Source organism: Thunnus thynnus, chromosome 9 (genome assembly GCF_963924715.1).
Source record: "Thunnus thynnus chromosome 9, fThuThy2.1, whole genome shotgun sequence".
NCBI classification, from domain to species: Eukaryota; Metazoa; Chordata; class Actinopteri; order Scombriformes; family Scombridae; genus Thunnus; species Thunnus thynnus.
The window spans coordinates 24568683-24584708 of record NC_089525.1 but is presented as its reverse complement, the minus strand read 5'-3'; the positions used below and the strand labels follow the sequence as shown (position 1 = coordinate 24584708).

Sequence of the window (16026 nt, the reverse complement as noted above, 5' to 3'; positions counted from 1 at the left end):
AATATGGTCTTCATCTTCAGACACATCCTCCTCCATTTCACTGTCATGATCAATGATGACTTCCAGAGCCTCCTGGACTGTCATCCTTTTGTTTCTGCTGCTCATTCTGTAAAGGTTTGCCTGACAGAGTGTAATGTTGGTAGGACTCCCATGCAGAGAATCTTTTATATGTTTTGCCCCTCCCCTGTTGAGTGTCCACTGAATGTGGGTGGAGTTTTCCCACGAGAACATAAATGGTTCTCGTCAAATATCATAACACCTGCACCTGTGTGTGTGTGTGTGCGTGTGCTCTGTGTGTGCACTGAGTGTGTGTGTGTGCTCTGTGTGTGTGTGTGTGTGAGTGATTGGGATGAAATATGTCTCACAGTTGCAAAGAAAAAAATAGTCTGACATTTCTGACACCCTTTTACCTCCAGTTTGACTGCTGGGTCAAATTGACCCGAACAGTATCTATGTGATATAAACATGCAGGGGGTGGTTGCAGATATGTGAGATGAACCATTTTCATATTATATGTTGATTACACTAATTAAGGCAGGCAGAAGAAGTTTCATACTGAAAAAATACTTTTAACTATTTTTCCTAGATTTTCAAACTTTAAAACAGGTCAATTTGACCCGGAACATAACAGGAGGGTTAAAAGGCCAAAATCTAATTTATTTTAACCAGGCTAAATATATTTATGCAAAGTCCATTTATGATTTGAATACAAGTGTAAATACATACTTGTGTCCACTTTAGTTCCTTCACCAAACAGGATTTCTCCACATGTGACCACAGCACAGTAGTAAGTCCCAGTATCAGAGGAGTCCTGCATAGTTTTGGACAGACTGTAAACACAGCTCTTTTCCACATGTTCATCACTCCTCTTCCTGTGAGTGTAAATGATGCCTGGATGAAATCCTCCTGATCCAGCTCTAAACCAGTACACGATGTGTTCACCTGGACACCGATCTGTGTTTTTTGTTGTGTTCTTGGAGAGCAGTGAACATTGGAGAGTCAGTGCATCTCCCAGCTTGACTGATGCTTGCAGCTTGATTGATGATCTGTAATTCCTGTTTTTATGTTTAGCTTAGATTAGCATAAACACAGATGCCTTTGTCTAACAACTGTGTGTATTTAAAGATGGAGCTATGAAGCAATGTTTTTACCATTATGTTTGGATATCGCCACCTACCAACATACGCACACGGCACAGGCACAAAGATGACCTGTGTAGATTTCTTTTAAACAAAGAGTTATATTTTCATCGTTTCTTACCAGAACACATTGTGTGCTTCCTTGAGACATACTGTAACTCTTTCCATATAAAACATTTGAAAAAAAAAATTACCTCATACTTTGAAACCTGCATTGTTTTTAGCCATGTTTGTTAGCTAGCAATGATCTTCCTCCTGTAGCAATGCTGTGTTTCTAGCCACATTACCACCACAGAGTGTAGAATAACGTGAAACTGTCAGCACAAATGTGTAGGGGTGCCTGTAATGGAGCTACAAAATAACAAACACGATACTGTAACATGAAAACAATTCACACACAGCTGTTTTCAGTTATTTTGGCTAATTAGGCACCTGCACAGGTTGACCCCAGCAAAGTTAAAACAATACTGGAGTGTACATGTCCACCATCAACCTGTCTCTTATACCTCATCCCAACTAGGTTGCTTAAGGAAGCCTTACCCCTAGTTAGCACTTCTTTACTAGATATGATCAATCTGTCTTTAGTAACAGACTATGTACCACAGTCCTTTAAAGTAGCTGTAATTAAACCTCTTCTTAAGAAGCCTACTCTTGAGTCAGGCATTTTAGCCAATTATAGACCTATATCTAACCTTCCATTTCTCTCTAAGATCCGTGAGAAAGCAGTCTCTAATCAGTTATGTGACTTTCTACATAACAATAGTTTATTTGAGGATTTTCAGTCAGGATTTAGAGTGTATCATAGCACAGAGACAGCACTGGTGAAAGTCACAAATGACCTCCTTAATGCATCGGACAAAGGATTTGTCTCTATACTTGTCCTGTTAGATCTTAGTGTCGCATTCGACACAATTGACCATCAAATCCTTTCGCAGTCACATAGATGTCAATCAAACAGCCTGTAGACACCCACACAGATCTGAGAATCAGCCAGATTAAGTGAATTCACCTGTGTAGGAGTATCATTGGTGTGCAGGGCTTTTAATTGGAAATACGCTTACACTTTGGAGCTATTTACTAACCTACAACAACTGGGCCTGATGGCTGCATGATAAAAATATCATTCTGTCTTCATAGTGAAGACAAAACCTCAGTGATGTTTTTGGGTACGCTAGCGTAAAGCTTGATAGCTAATGGGAAACAACATAGACACTGACTATGCTTACATGCACAAAATATTTCTATTTTTGCCCTTAGAAAAAGACAGTATTCCTACTAAGCTGTTCACATGGAGAATGAAGATGAATATTACACCAATATTCTCATTTACATGCAGAGGGTTTTCAGGGTTTCCCTCTGCTCCAGTTGGAACAAGAATCACAAGATCTCCGCAGGCAGTGAAGTAAAACAGCAAGATGAAAAACATTAGTGAGCTGCTGCCTGACAAGTGATATTGATATGATACTTTTATAGTTACAGGCACATCCAGTGGCTCGGTTGTCCCATGATGTTTACTACATTGCTGAGTCATCACCATCAGTCAGTATAATAACAAACCCCTCCGTCCCTGTCATGAAGAGGGTGCACATCTCTCCACTCTCCTCCCTCTCATTCCTCTCCTCTGTTTGCCTTCCTGCTCCAGTATATGCCATTTTGCCTGCACAGAGGTCAACAGGCAAGAAGGCCGTGTGTTGCAAACTGTGATAAAAACCCCAATTGAGGTGCATATTCCAAATGTATACATGTCCGAAGAATGCTCCTAAAACCAGAATAATACTGCTATATCTCACATTTTAATTAGAAAATGCTACATTCAGGATAAGGCCTAATTTGGAATATCCAAACAGAAAATGCTGTTTACACGACCCGTATCAAATTCAGAATAATGTCATATCGGAATAATAGTGGAATGTGCATGTAAACGTACCCAATGTTGGAGTTAAAGCTGTAATAGGTATTTTTGGTCTTTTGGTGTAATACAGCTGTTTTGCTTTCAGTGCTTGCATTAAGTTAAACTAATGTCATCCTGAACCCGCAGTTTGTGTTGTTTTGTTCGTGTAATCTATGCAGAAATAGATGAATAGCCTAATGAGAACGTCACTAATTTAATTCCAAACCTGTATTTGGTAGAATTTGGATGTTTGGATGGTTTAAGAAGAGGAAACAAGACATTAGAAATAACATTAACTACAGCATAAGTGGTAGCCTGCGGATCTGAGGGGCAGTTGCAGGGGAAAGCCAGAGGAAATGTGGCCAAAACCACACAGAAAGTCAAGAGATGTGGAGACCTCACGGGTAAGTTGATGTTTCATTATTAAAGAAGATGTTTACTAAAAATATGCAGTATAAAAATGTAAGGAGAAAGCTACTCAAATGAATAAACACCTCCATCTTGCTTGTCTCACATCACTTTGTAAATACATTCTGCACGTCTATCTTGAGAACAGGCGAGCAAAGCCACATGCAACAGCTACACTGAATGACAAACGCTGCGGTGGGCCATTTCTCCGCCCTTTGACCAACAACTGAGGCTGTTTACTCAGAACAGACCTGACTGTGAGCTTCAACAGGATATACTGTAGGTGGTGAGGTTAAAACAGGAGAAACAAGCTGCAAGAGGTTTTGGCAGTCTCATTTTTATTGAACAAATTGAAATTATTGTCTGAAATACTCACACTCACTCACAAATTGTTTTTAAAGGTACAACCACAGACACATGAACAGACTTTAACAAGGTGCTCAAATAATAATCAGGCAAACTTAACTAAACCAACCAGGGTGGGACGAGTGAATGAGTAGCACTCCCTCTCTCACAGCAACTACCAATGAAAACAACACCTTACATTGAAAGCCCAACCACAATAACCTAACTTTCCATGCGTCATTTGAATGCGTGTTTATCTGTGTCTGTTTGTGTTGTGGTTGCAAGCAGTACTGCGCAAAAAGAAAAAGCAGAAAGTACAAAGCAGGACACAAAGTACATGAAAGTATTTACTGCAGGGCTTTTTCAAATTACATTTTACAGTTTTTCCTGTTGTTGTATCCACTTTGCTGGACACAGCATTGTGTACAGTATGGTCATTTTGATGTGCTGTTCAACACTTGTAGTAGTAAGAACAATTTTTTGTCAGACTGTCAGATTTAACCACAAACAGAAATGCAGACAAGTGTTGCTGCAGTTTTGACCCTTTACATTATCAGTCTATCTAGTTTCATTCTCTATACAAATACACCTACATACGAGCAGGTGAAGGAAGTAGAATGTTAGAAACCTCCACGTTTGTCTTTTTTTTGATACCAGAGCCTGTGGTGTTGCACTTGACTGCATTATCATGTCAGCTGGTTCAGTCTTGTTATTGTGAATGTGTCCACCACTGTTCATGTGGTAGCAAGGTGGCATTTTTACTGTTTTACTGCCTGTGAAAAGCTTTCTTTTGTTACAAAAAACACCCTTTTGGGATAGTCTCTCAATGATTAACATGCTGCCTCACAACACGGTCTTCAAGGGTTCAAAACTCAGCTGGGTTATTAGTGATTTTCTCCCCTTTTTGAGCCAGGAATTCTGCCTTCAGCTGAATTATTATTATTTTATTTGTGATTTTTCTCCCCTTTTCACACAAGCCCCTTTCCTCAGGTCAAAACATGCAGGTTCTACACTATCTGCAGCTGAATTGGTTTCTGTGATAGCGCTGTGACAGAGTTGTGCTCTGCTTTCCTTTCACCAGCCCCCTGACTAGAATCATCAGCTCTTCCTGCTGATGTGACTGACAGGCACAGTGGGCGGGTCATCATTGATGATGTGGAACATCTGGATTGGCTGCCTCCCACAATATATAAGACAGCCCCTCTATCTTTTTCTGTCAGTGTGGCAAATGGCTGGATGCATTTTTTTTTATTTTACATAATTTCCTATTCAACTGAGTGCTACAGACATTATTGCAGGATTTTACACCAGACATAGGCCTCTTTATTTACAGATATATTATATGTTAAATTTTAATTTGATGGCTAGTGGCATCTATACCCCCTTTAAAATGAACATTTAGCAAGTGAAAAGTTTGTTGTAATCTTATCTTCTGTTTGTTGAGTCATCTGACTTTTACTAAAAGACTGCAGTGATGTACAGAAAGAGCAAATTACATGTATTTTGATCAAATCCAACCTAAGCCCAACCTTGGAATTGTTGGTGTCATGCTTCAGCAAAAAAGTATTTGATCACTAAAAGACATCACTATATCATGTTTAGTGCTAATTAAAGAGCAATATTGTCATCCTTTATATGAATCCTACCATTCTAAGATGCATATGTTGAGCATATGGTGTCACTATGTAGTTTGTTTCAGCAACCAGGCTTCATTCGGCCCGCCTCAGCTTCACCTCTTTGCCCATTTTGGATTAGCCAGGAGTCAGGCGGAGTCAGGCAGTGCCAAGATGGTGATGGCCAGAGCCGCCGACTTTGATCTTCAGAACCACTCTTCAGAACTCAGTGGATGACATCACAGTGGCTACGTCCATCTTTTTTATAGTCTATGGTCACAAATCATGCTCATAGGCCTGCCCCTCAAAGTCAGATTTTCAACAAGCACAGAGAAACTTTCCTTCTTCAGTAGATAAATTTGAAAACAGCCTTCTAGTGTCAAACTCTGCACAGTGAAGGCCAAACATCCAACTTAAGGAACCAAGAAGCAAAACCTATTTTCGAGTGTAGGGGGTCTTTAAGTTGCTGTAATAATGATTAAAAAAAATGAACAACTGAAATCTCCACCATTAAACATAATCTTGGGTTTGCAGAATTACTCAACATCAAGGTTTTGTTTAAAAAGATATCTGAACATCTTTTGGTTTGATTTTGAGTTTGATAGGGTTAGTATAGACCAAACAATGAGATAAATTGTGCTGTAAATGGACACTATATCACCCTGTCAATCACAAAAACAGCACTTGCTATGAATTTTAGGGATTCTCAAAACCAGTCTACTGGCCAATAAATATTGTGGTAATGACAACAATGCTCTAAAAGTGACACTTCTTCGTCCTACAAATGAAAACCTGACAAATCCTCCTGACATTTCTTGACAGATTACCCTTTGATATAAAATTATGTCTAATTTATGGTGGTAATTGTGTGTGTCCTGAACAACTTGACCATAATTATCAGCTGAAAAGTCCATCCAAATATTGTAGAAAAAACTAGACAAAATGTTACAAACAAGAGTGTTTGAGATTATTGTAGTTCACATCAAGATTGAATAAAATCATCTCTTGTGTTTACTCTCAGTGTCAGTAATAGAAACACACCATGAAACATGAAACAAAAGCTCACTGTTGGTGTTGTTTCATGTGTTTAAGTTGAAAAGATGTTTGATATTATTTCCGCTGTGGTAGTACACGGAAATGCCAACATAACAAGCAGCCAATCAGATTGTTCTGGAATTGTTCCCTCCCATTTCATATGATTACATTAAGGCAGATAATCTTCTGATCCTGTTTAAATTAACTGCTGTCTTACGTGAATTAACAAGAAAATGCTGTTTGGATTTTATATCTTGCTCGTGCTCAGAGTTGGGCGTAAGTATAAAAAGTCAGCTTCACTCTGGATATTTCAATTATATTGTCATCTTCTTGGAGCAATTTAGCAGAAAGCATATATGATTTTATCTGTCTATTGTTCATTATTGTTCTGTGTTTATTTTTATCTTTTTTTCAGGATGCGCAGACGATCAGATCTTTGTGGCAAAGACTGTTGATGTTGGAGATAATGTGACCCTGACATGTATCCGCCAGACATCTGAGTTAAAAGCAACAACCTTGTTCTGGATCAGGCTTGTTGCAGGAAATATACCTGAATTCTTGGGAGGAACATATGATTTTGATTACTTTGGTGTTAATAAGATTACTCGCATTGCAACAAAACAAGAGCCTGGAACATTTGTCCTGCTAAGCTAAGCTAAGCGATGCTGGACTTTATTACTGTATAAAAGTAGACCGACTTAACATGACATTATTAAAAGGAGCATTTCTGAGGATTAAAGGTAAATAAAAGTTAGCAAGCAAAGATTTCACGTTCCTTATATGTAATCATCAGCTTGTCTGCTTACATTCAACACCATTTATAACAGCAGTTTACATATTTACATTTTAATGTTTCCGTAGTTTATAAGAAAGTGTTCTTCATATATGAATGAATGTGTGTAACTTTTTTCATTAAAGTGAGTAAAACATGTTCATAATTTGTATTTTCACTTCCCCAGGACCAGAACCTGATATCACTGCCATCACTCAAGACTTTCCATCTGATCCAGTCCGTCCAGGAGACTCTGTGACTCTCCAGTGTTCAGTGCTCTCTGACTCTGAGAATAAAAAGTGTCCAGAAGAACACAGAGTGTACTGGTTCAGAGCTGGATCAGATGAATCTCATCCCAGTTTTATTTACACTCATGGAAACAGTGGTGATGAATGTGAAAAGAGTTCTGAGACTCGCTCTCCACAGAAATGTGTCTACAGCTTCTCTAAGGAGGTCAGCTCCTCTGATGCTGGGACTTACTACTGTGCTGTGGCCACATGTGGGGAGATATTATTTGGAAATGGAACAAAACTCAACACTGAAGGTAAATTAATTTTGGTGAAATGATCATATTTGTGTGTGTTTTATCAGGAGTCAAGTACAATCCATTTAGATTAACTATCAAATAAATGTGTTTTTCATGTAACATCATCTTATCATAATACCAAAATGATTTATTACTTTTTCATAACGTTGACTAATTTCCTTCTTTTCATAAAACTTCAGTTGTCAGCAGTTGGGATTTACAGAAGGCCAACACAGTTATCTCTCTGCTGTGTGCTGCTTTGGCTATAAGTCTGGTTGCCTTCCTCATATATCGCATCAAGAACAAATCTTGTGATTGTTGTAACGGTAAGAGAAATTACTCAGACATCAATCTTTCAAACAGTATTTGATAAAAACTGTAACATCTTTAGATTCACATTAGAGTTGTGTATAAGTCATATTACTGGAACATTCATTTCCAGTAAAGTAAAACCAATGAAGCCTGTGTTGCTGATTATTTATCATTATTTTCTTGTGTAAATTATAATAATTATTTTTATAATAAAGCTGCCGCCGCTCTGCAAACACATGCTGAAACAGCCAGTGGTGGTCAGCAGGTAAGGAATTTAAAGATAAGATGTCACTCAAAAAGTTTTCAGCATGTTTTGTCTGTTTGCACCTTCTTATATTGACATGCATGATTTATTTCCTCAGATATATGAGGACTATTTGGTTTATTCTGCACCAACCAAGAAGACAACTGGCAAAGCAGGGAAAAGGAATGCAAAAACAAGGGAGGAAAATTGTGTCTACACCAATGTCTTTTATTTACTTCAAAAACAGGAATGAATCATCATGATCAAAAGATTCACATTTAATAGTTAAACATTTTGGGATAATCTTTAGCATACCGTATCTTTTAGACTTTAAATTTTGCGGATTTTTTTTTACTAAATTCCTCAAAGAAGCTTGTGATGACACCCAAACTGTCTTTTTAAACATTCATCTTAAAATGAATCATGAGGACAATTTCCTATTTGCCTCCTTTATCTGATTTGCATTTTTAAGGCTTGAACAATCCCCCTTTATCCACATATATTATCAATGTCAGGTCAAGGTATTATACTAAAAGAAATTGATGTTTGTTTATATGTTTTGCTTTTGTTTTACATAAACAAATGTACATTATGAATTTTTAAAAGAAAGGCATTTGAGATTATTGGCTTTTGTCAAGAACTGAATCTTTTAACTTTTGAGAGCACTTTGCCTGAAAATCTTCTGTGTACAAGATACAGAATACACGTAATGACTGATGCAAAACTGCCTCTTATTCTTTCTCTGTGCACATTATGGGGTGGCAGCTGAGAATAACATGTTACCCTAAAACAAGAAGAACTGTGAGTAGCAGTGTGAAGGTCCTTCTCTGCCTAAAGAGAGGGGATTTGCTGAGTGTGGTAATCTGATGTAACATCAGAGTATACACACTGTGTGTACTCTCTCCTCTTCTTATTCCCTCTTTTTACTTTACTTGTGGAAAAATCCAGCGCTGCATAGTTCACTACCTTTGCTTCACCATCCTGCGAAGAAATATCATAATGTTTGTGTGTTATTAAATTTTGGAGATAGTAAACAATAAAGTTATTTCCTTGGGTGGTTTATTTAATCAGTGTCATTAGCCTAAATGTGAAATGTGTTATTGATTATTCATTCTTCTGTCATGAAAGCAGCAGATGTGTTATATTATTGGACACAACTGCATTGAAAATGTGAGCAATATGCAGGTGGAAACAATATAATAAAGAGCTGACTTACTAAACAATCTGGTCCACTTGTTCATTTACTTTATTATTTTTGGCCCTTAATAATGTTACTATAATATTTATATAGTGACATATCCGATTATTTACATTGCCTAAGAGAGCTTAACACACTTCTTTTAAAATATTCCTTTGATATTTCTCACTGATCTTTGTTGAATTTATACTTCTGGACTTTATCCATTTTTTTTATCATATAATAACAAACATTTGTGTCACTTAACAGTGAATTTATTATAGTATGCTTTATACCTCCTGGATTTAGCCAGTGCAAACAGGGCAACACACATATTTACCAGAAGCATAATTACCAGGTTGTTTGATTGATCCACTGTTGACTTTTCATGTCCAAGATCATGAGAAGCTCCTGTTGCTCCTGTTAATAAAAGCAAAACCTTGAGTGTGTACACAGTGGGAATGTTTACTGATGTCATATCAGTGTATTTGTGTCTCATTAAAAGACAGAAATGAACAAAAAAAGACTTTGATCACATTGATAAGGTCGTGGTATTACAGTTAAACACTTGTGATGTGCCCAGCTTCAGTCCTTTGTGGCCCCTGAGCACTGAGCAGTCACTGGTGAAGAGCTTTGCTCATTAGAAACTAGACTGTAATGTCATGTAACATGTGAACTTAAAAGTTCATTACACATATATAAAAAGATTTACTCATCATTCACATGATGAACATTCATCAGACAATGGAAGTTACAAGCTAGTTTGGGAAATTGATATAATTAGAAATATAAATACTCTATAGTGAACTCATAAAATGGTCCACTACTTAAATGTTTACAAAATTGTAACAAAAAAAATGAATTAATCTTATTCTGACACTTTTTAATTGTAATAGTGACTAACAATGAAAAATCAACATCTAACCACTCATTGATGACACTGTTATTAGTCTTTGGGGCCATTTCTGAACAAACTACCATGCCCAAACTCTGCATAATGAATAAACATGTCGTCCAGTGCAACAGTGTGGCTCATTGACATGTTTTTAATATTTTATGGATAACTATGGAGGTCTATGGCACAGAGGAATAGGATTCGGATACACAGACAATACTTGTAAGTGGGATTAATTCATTGTTGGTGAGGTCTCTGCACATGTCATTTGTTGACAATAAGACAAATATAGAAAATGGCCAGCCATGTCCTTTAAACTCAGATTCAAGGTGTTCACAGAGAAACTCTCCAACTTCAGCAGATTAATGTGAAACCAGCATTTGAGTGTCAAACTCTAAACACACCTCATTCTGCACAGTGAAGGTCCAACATCCAAGTGAAGCAAGAAAAAGCAAAACATGTTTTTGAGTGGAGGAAACTTTAACTGAAACAAAAAAGTAAAATATGGTGAACCTACCGTTGCAATGGTCACAAACTCTCCTCCCATTAATGTAGAAAATGAGGACTACAATCACAGTCACACAGCAGGCCAACAGTGCTCCAAGTAGAATGACAACTGGATCAAACTTTGATCCTGGAATCAAAAATATTCCACAGAGACATTTAACATTATTTATTAATGGACTTTCAGGAGTAATCATTTGCTATTAGAAACTGAGTGATATTAATTACATTTTGTCAACAATCTAAATAACTGTCGAATTACCGTTGGAATGACTGTTAATTATTTTTACAGTATTTAGTCAAAAGTATCCTCTTGGTATTATTTGAGTTTTGGGCAAAAGACTTGACAAATGCTGATAAACACAGTTTGATTTACAATAAAAATGCAATTTGAAATCAAATAAATGACATAACTTTCTACAAAAAGCATGTCTTATGGTTGAATTAATCCTTTTTCAGTATTTCTGAATAACAAACTTACACAATCGGATAATTATTGAAATTTTGTTTACTATTGGCATCATGTTTTTATTAACACGAAAACACTGGGCCCTATTTTTGTGGAGATGCAAAGACCAGCATAAGCGTCCTGCACCAGGTTGGGTAGCCACAGGTACCCGATGGGTAACCTGCAAAAAAGTTGTGTAACGAGCAGTCATTAATACATTAGTATATGCAATCATTGTTAAGAGTGTGTGTATGTGAGAAAGAAAGAGAGAGAGAGAGAAGGAGAGATAGAGGGCCACGGTATCTGCAACTGTGTATCTGTGTGTGCACCAGCATGTGTGGAATATAGTGATTGTGTGGTACTGACCCTCTTGCAGAGACACAGATAATGATTACGCAACGAGTAAAAATAAAGCACTTTAAAGCGAGTGACTGTGTAGCCTATGTGTTTAATCGCGGGTTGCGTCGTTTCACAGGTCTTTTAATTACGGGTCCAGGCGGGTCCGGACTTGACATGAAGTAATTGCGGGTAACAAGTAAGTTATGGTTCTGAGCTTTGTGGGTGTGGGCAGGTTTGCAAAATTGGACCTGTGCAGAACTCTAGCGTAAGCAGCACTCCGACTGTTTGGTATTTTCCTGACCTTTGACCTTTGAACTCACTTTGCCCGTCTGTGTGGCAGAGTTTGTAGGAGAGTTGCAAACAGGTGTGAGGTTCATTCAAATGAAGGAGCGCAAAGCGTTTTGTTCTATTTTGGTTGGAATTTGATTAGAATTATAGCTGAAATAATGTCGAGCTGATGCATTCATATAAACACCTTCATCACCTTTTCTATCATTATTATAGTAGCCTAACCAACTGATATAAAATCCTAAACCATCTGTCTTTGGCTGCAGATTTGTGGTGATGTGTGTTCATGCTGTGGCGCAGACATTTCCTGAAGAAAAGTTTTCCCTTTGTTCATCTCTCATTATCATGCTTAACTGTGATTGGCACAGCTGTTTCAGAGCTGAGAGCATGAATGTGACCGGCTGAGAAAGTATTTAATAATCACCACACCAACTGATCTTTATTTACCTTCACCCAGCCATCGTGCACTTGGTGCTGTTGCACATTCATGAACCAAAACAGCAGGTGAGCATGAAGACGCCCACACAGTCAGTGCATCCAAAGACCTACAATACTGCACTTGTTGTTGCACTTGTGTGGTTAAAGTAGGGCTCGAAGACACCTTCTTAGAAATCCCCTTCACACATATTTTAAGAAATATAAAAAATACCTCACTGAAATCCTTGAAATAACATCTACTCCTTCTCCCTCATTAAAGGGATACTTAACATTTGTTGAAGTGGGGTTGTATGAGGTACATATCTACAGTCAGTGTAATACCTGCAGTGGATGGTTGTTCACCTCAAATTGGGGGGCATGGACCGCCATCTACTGCAGATTATACACTGACTGTGGATACCTCATACCTACCTACCAAGTACTTTGTACAACCCCACTTCAAAAAATGTAAAATATCCCTTTAAGAATCCAGAATCTATGAATATGCAAATAATGTTCATTTCAAAAGTTCAACTGCTGGAAACAAGATGTTCTCAGTGTATTTGCACTAAAGATTTCCAGTTTTCACATCACACTTGTGTAAGATACAAACTGGACCAGAATTGGCTTCCAAACTAGTTGTAATGTCACAAGAAGTCTGCACATACATCATTCTGCACGCTAACGTTTAAACATCCAACTGAAGTAGCAGGAAGAAGAACATATTTTTGAGTGGAGGGGGACTTTAACCTTTAGAGAAAGCAACAAACTAATAATACATTTTTAAAAAGCCAAAATCTAATATATTTTAACCAGGCTGAATATATTTATGCAAAATCTATTTATGATTTAAATACAACTGTAAATACATACTTGTGTCCACTTTAGTTCCTTCACCAAACAGGATTTCTCCACATGTGACCACAGCACAGTAGTAAGTCCCAGTATCAGAGGAGTCCTGTATAGTTTTGGACAGACTGTAGACACAGCTCCTTTTCACATGTTCATCACTCCTGTTCCTGTGAATGTAAATGACGCCTGGATGAAATCCTCCTGATCCAGCTCTGAACCAGTACACACTGTGTTCACCTGGACACCGATCTGTGTTTTCTGTTGTGTTCTTGGAGAGCAGTGAACATTGGAAAGTCAGTGCGTCTCCCAGCTGGACTGCTGCTGTCTCTGGACTTTGTTTCACGAAAACTGATTTCTGCTGATTGTTGTCTGTGTGATTCAGTAAAACAATATTAAAAAACACAACAAAAGGAATTCACAATCTAAATTATTTGAATGTCGTAAAAAGTTAAAAGATCATTGACATAAGGCACAAATTATTTTTACCGTTCACAGCCAAGAATGTGCCATTGACGAATGTCTGTGAATATGACATTCCTTTCTGACAGAAATATGTTGCTTCATCCTCTTTGCTTACATTTCTTATGATGAGAGAATACTGAGCCTCCTCTTTTGCGACTGTGAAATGTGACTTAAATTGTTCAGTGACTGTTATTTTGCCAACAAGTCCAGAAGCGACTGTTTGGCCCATATGTCCAAGAGGCTGCTTATACCAGGTAAAGAATTTGTCGTTGTCAGAAAATGGACATCGAAAAGTAACATTGTCACCAGGTTCAACCAAAATCAAAGGGATCAGGTGAGGAACCTCTGCAGTTTGAATCACAGCTGAAGAAAAACAAAAGAGACTTACTAGACAACAGCACTAAAACAATGAAAAATGTAAATTTTTACAAGGCCTTGTCTCATATACATTACTATCACAGACTGCTCAGACTAAATGGTTTTTCACATGTAATGAGAATTGTACTTACACACTACAGTAAGAAGAATCAAAGCAGCCAGATGTCGGATCATTGTGGTACAGCACCCGTCTTTCACAAGTGATGTCTTCTCACCCAGATGGAAGGTTTGGTTACAAGGTGATCAAGGCTTACAAAATGGAAATCACAGTGATTGGCTGAAATGCAGAACATGAACTTCCCCTTAGACAAACTAGTGATCTATTTTCCATTGATAAGAGATGTACATGTACATAATTTTTGTGTTTGTATTGTTTCCAAAGCATTCTCTTTATTCTGACCACTTGAAGTATCATTAAATTCGATTTCCTGTTCTTGTGTTTAGCTTAGATTAGCACAATCACAGATGCCTTTGTCTAACAACTGTGTGAGTGTATGTAAAGATGGAGCTATGAAGCAATGTTTTTACCATTATGTTTGATATTGCCACCTACCAACACATGCACACACGGCACATGCATGAAGATGCCCCGTGTACATTTCTTTTAAACAAAGAGTTATATTTTTATTGTTTCTTACCAGAACACATTGTGTGCTTCCTTGAGACATTCTGTAACTCTTTCCCTCTGTAACATTTGAAAAAAAAATTATTTAATACTTTGAAACCTGCATTATTTACAGCCACGTTTGTTAGCTAATAGTGATCTTCTTATTGTAGCAATGCTGTGTTTCAAGACACATTACCACCACAGAGTGTAGAAAAGCGTGAAACTGTCGGCACAAATGTGTAGGGGTGCCTGTAATGAAGCTTGAAGTAACAAACACGATACTGTAATACGAAAACAATTCACACAAGCACACACAGCTGTTTTCAGTTATTTTGGCTAATTAGGCACCTGCACAGGTTCCCCCTGGCAAGGTTAAAACTAAACTGGAGTGTACATGAGGACACTGGATTAACTGAAATAATTACAATGATAAAAGAGCAGATGCAACAAAGCTAACAATAGAGTCAGGTAGATGTCAAGCAAACAGCCTGTGGACACCCACACACATCTGAGAATCAGTCAGAATAAGTGAAATCACCTGTGTGGGTGTGCCATGGGTGTGCAGGGCTTTTGGGAAATTAGCTCACGCATTGGAGCTATTTACTGAACCACAACAACTGGGCCTGATGGCAGCATGCAACAAAATAATCTTGTCCTCACAGTGGAGACAAAACCCCTGATGATATTTTTGGGTACGCTAGCATAGCTAGCTAGTATATGTCATTTTGCCTGCACAGAGGTAAAGAGGCAAGGGGGCAGTGTGTTGCAAATCGCAGTAAAAACCCCAATTGAGGTGTATATTCCAAATGCACTGCATACATGTCCGAAGAATGCTCCTAAAACCAGAATAATACTGGTATATCACACGTGCCTTAATTTGAAAATGCTAAACTCAGAATAAGGCCTAATTTGGAATATCCAAAGGGAATATGCTGTTTACATGACCCGTATCAAATTCAGAATAATGTCATATCGGAATAATAGTGGAATATTAGTGTGCATGTAAACGTACCCAATGTTGGAGTTGGAGTTGTAGGGGGTATTTTTCATCTTTTGGTGAATACTAGCTGTTTTGCTGTCAGTGTTTGCATTAAGTTAAACTAAGGTCATCCTGAACCTGCAGTTTGTGTTGTTTTGTTTGTGTAATATACGCAAAAGTAGATTAATAGCCTAATGAGAATGTCACTTATTTAATTCCAAACCTATATTTGGTGGAATTTGGATGTTCAAATCAGGTTTAAGAAGAGGAAATGAGACATTTCAAATAACATTAACTACAGCGCAAGTGGTAGCCTGTGGGTCTGAGGGGCAGTTGCAGGGGAAAGCCTGAGGAAATGTGGCCAAAACCATACAGAAAGTCAAGAGATGTGGAGA

The 16026-nt window shown here is 37.8% G+C and overlaps 2 protein-coding genes across 2 annotated transcripts; one reads left to right on the top strand and one right to left on the bottom strand.

The window, feature by feature from the left end:
• The first annotated feature begins 6648 nt into the window (after window positions 1–6648).
• LOC137189768 (uncharacterized) lies at window positions 6649–8538 on the top strand. Its single transcript, XM_067599825.1, has 5 exons — window positions 6649–6707; window positions 6847–7747; window positions 7930–8055; window positions 8257–8306; window positions 8404–8538. The coding sequence occupies exons 2-5, from the start codon at window positions 7360–7362 to the stop codon at window positions 8536–8538; spliced, it is 699 nt and encodes a 232-aa protein (XP_067455926.1). The 5' UTR covers window positions 6649–6707; window positions 6847–7359.
• A 10-nt stretch (window positions 8539–8548) lies between these two features.
• On the bottom strand, window positions 8549–14298 carry LOC137189767 (uncharacterized). The gene is made up of 6 exons (XM_067599824.1): window positions 14177–14298; window positions 13692–14030; window positions 13227–13574; window positions 10875–10991; window positions 9818–9882; window positions 8549–9266 (listed from the first exon to the last, which is right to left on the bottom strand). Exons 1-6 carry the CDS (start codon window positions 14217–14219, stop codon window positions 9117–9119), a joined length of 1062 nt encoding a protein of 353 aa, XP_067455925.1. The 5' UTR covers window positions 14220–14298; the 3' UTR covers window positions 8549–9116.
• Window positions 14299–16026: the final 1728 nt, after the last annotated feature.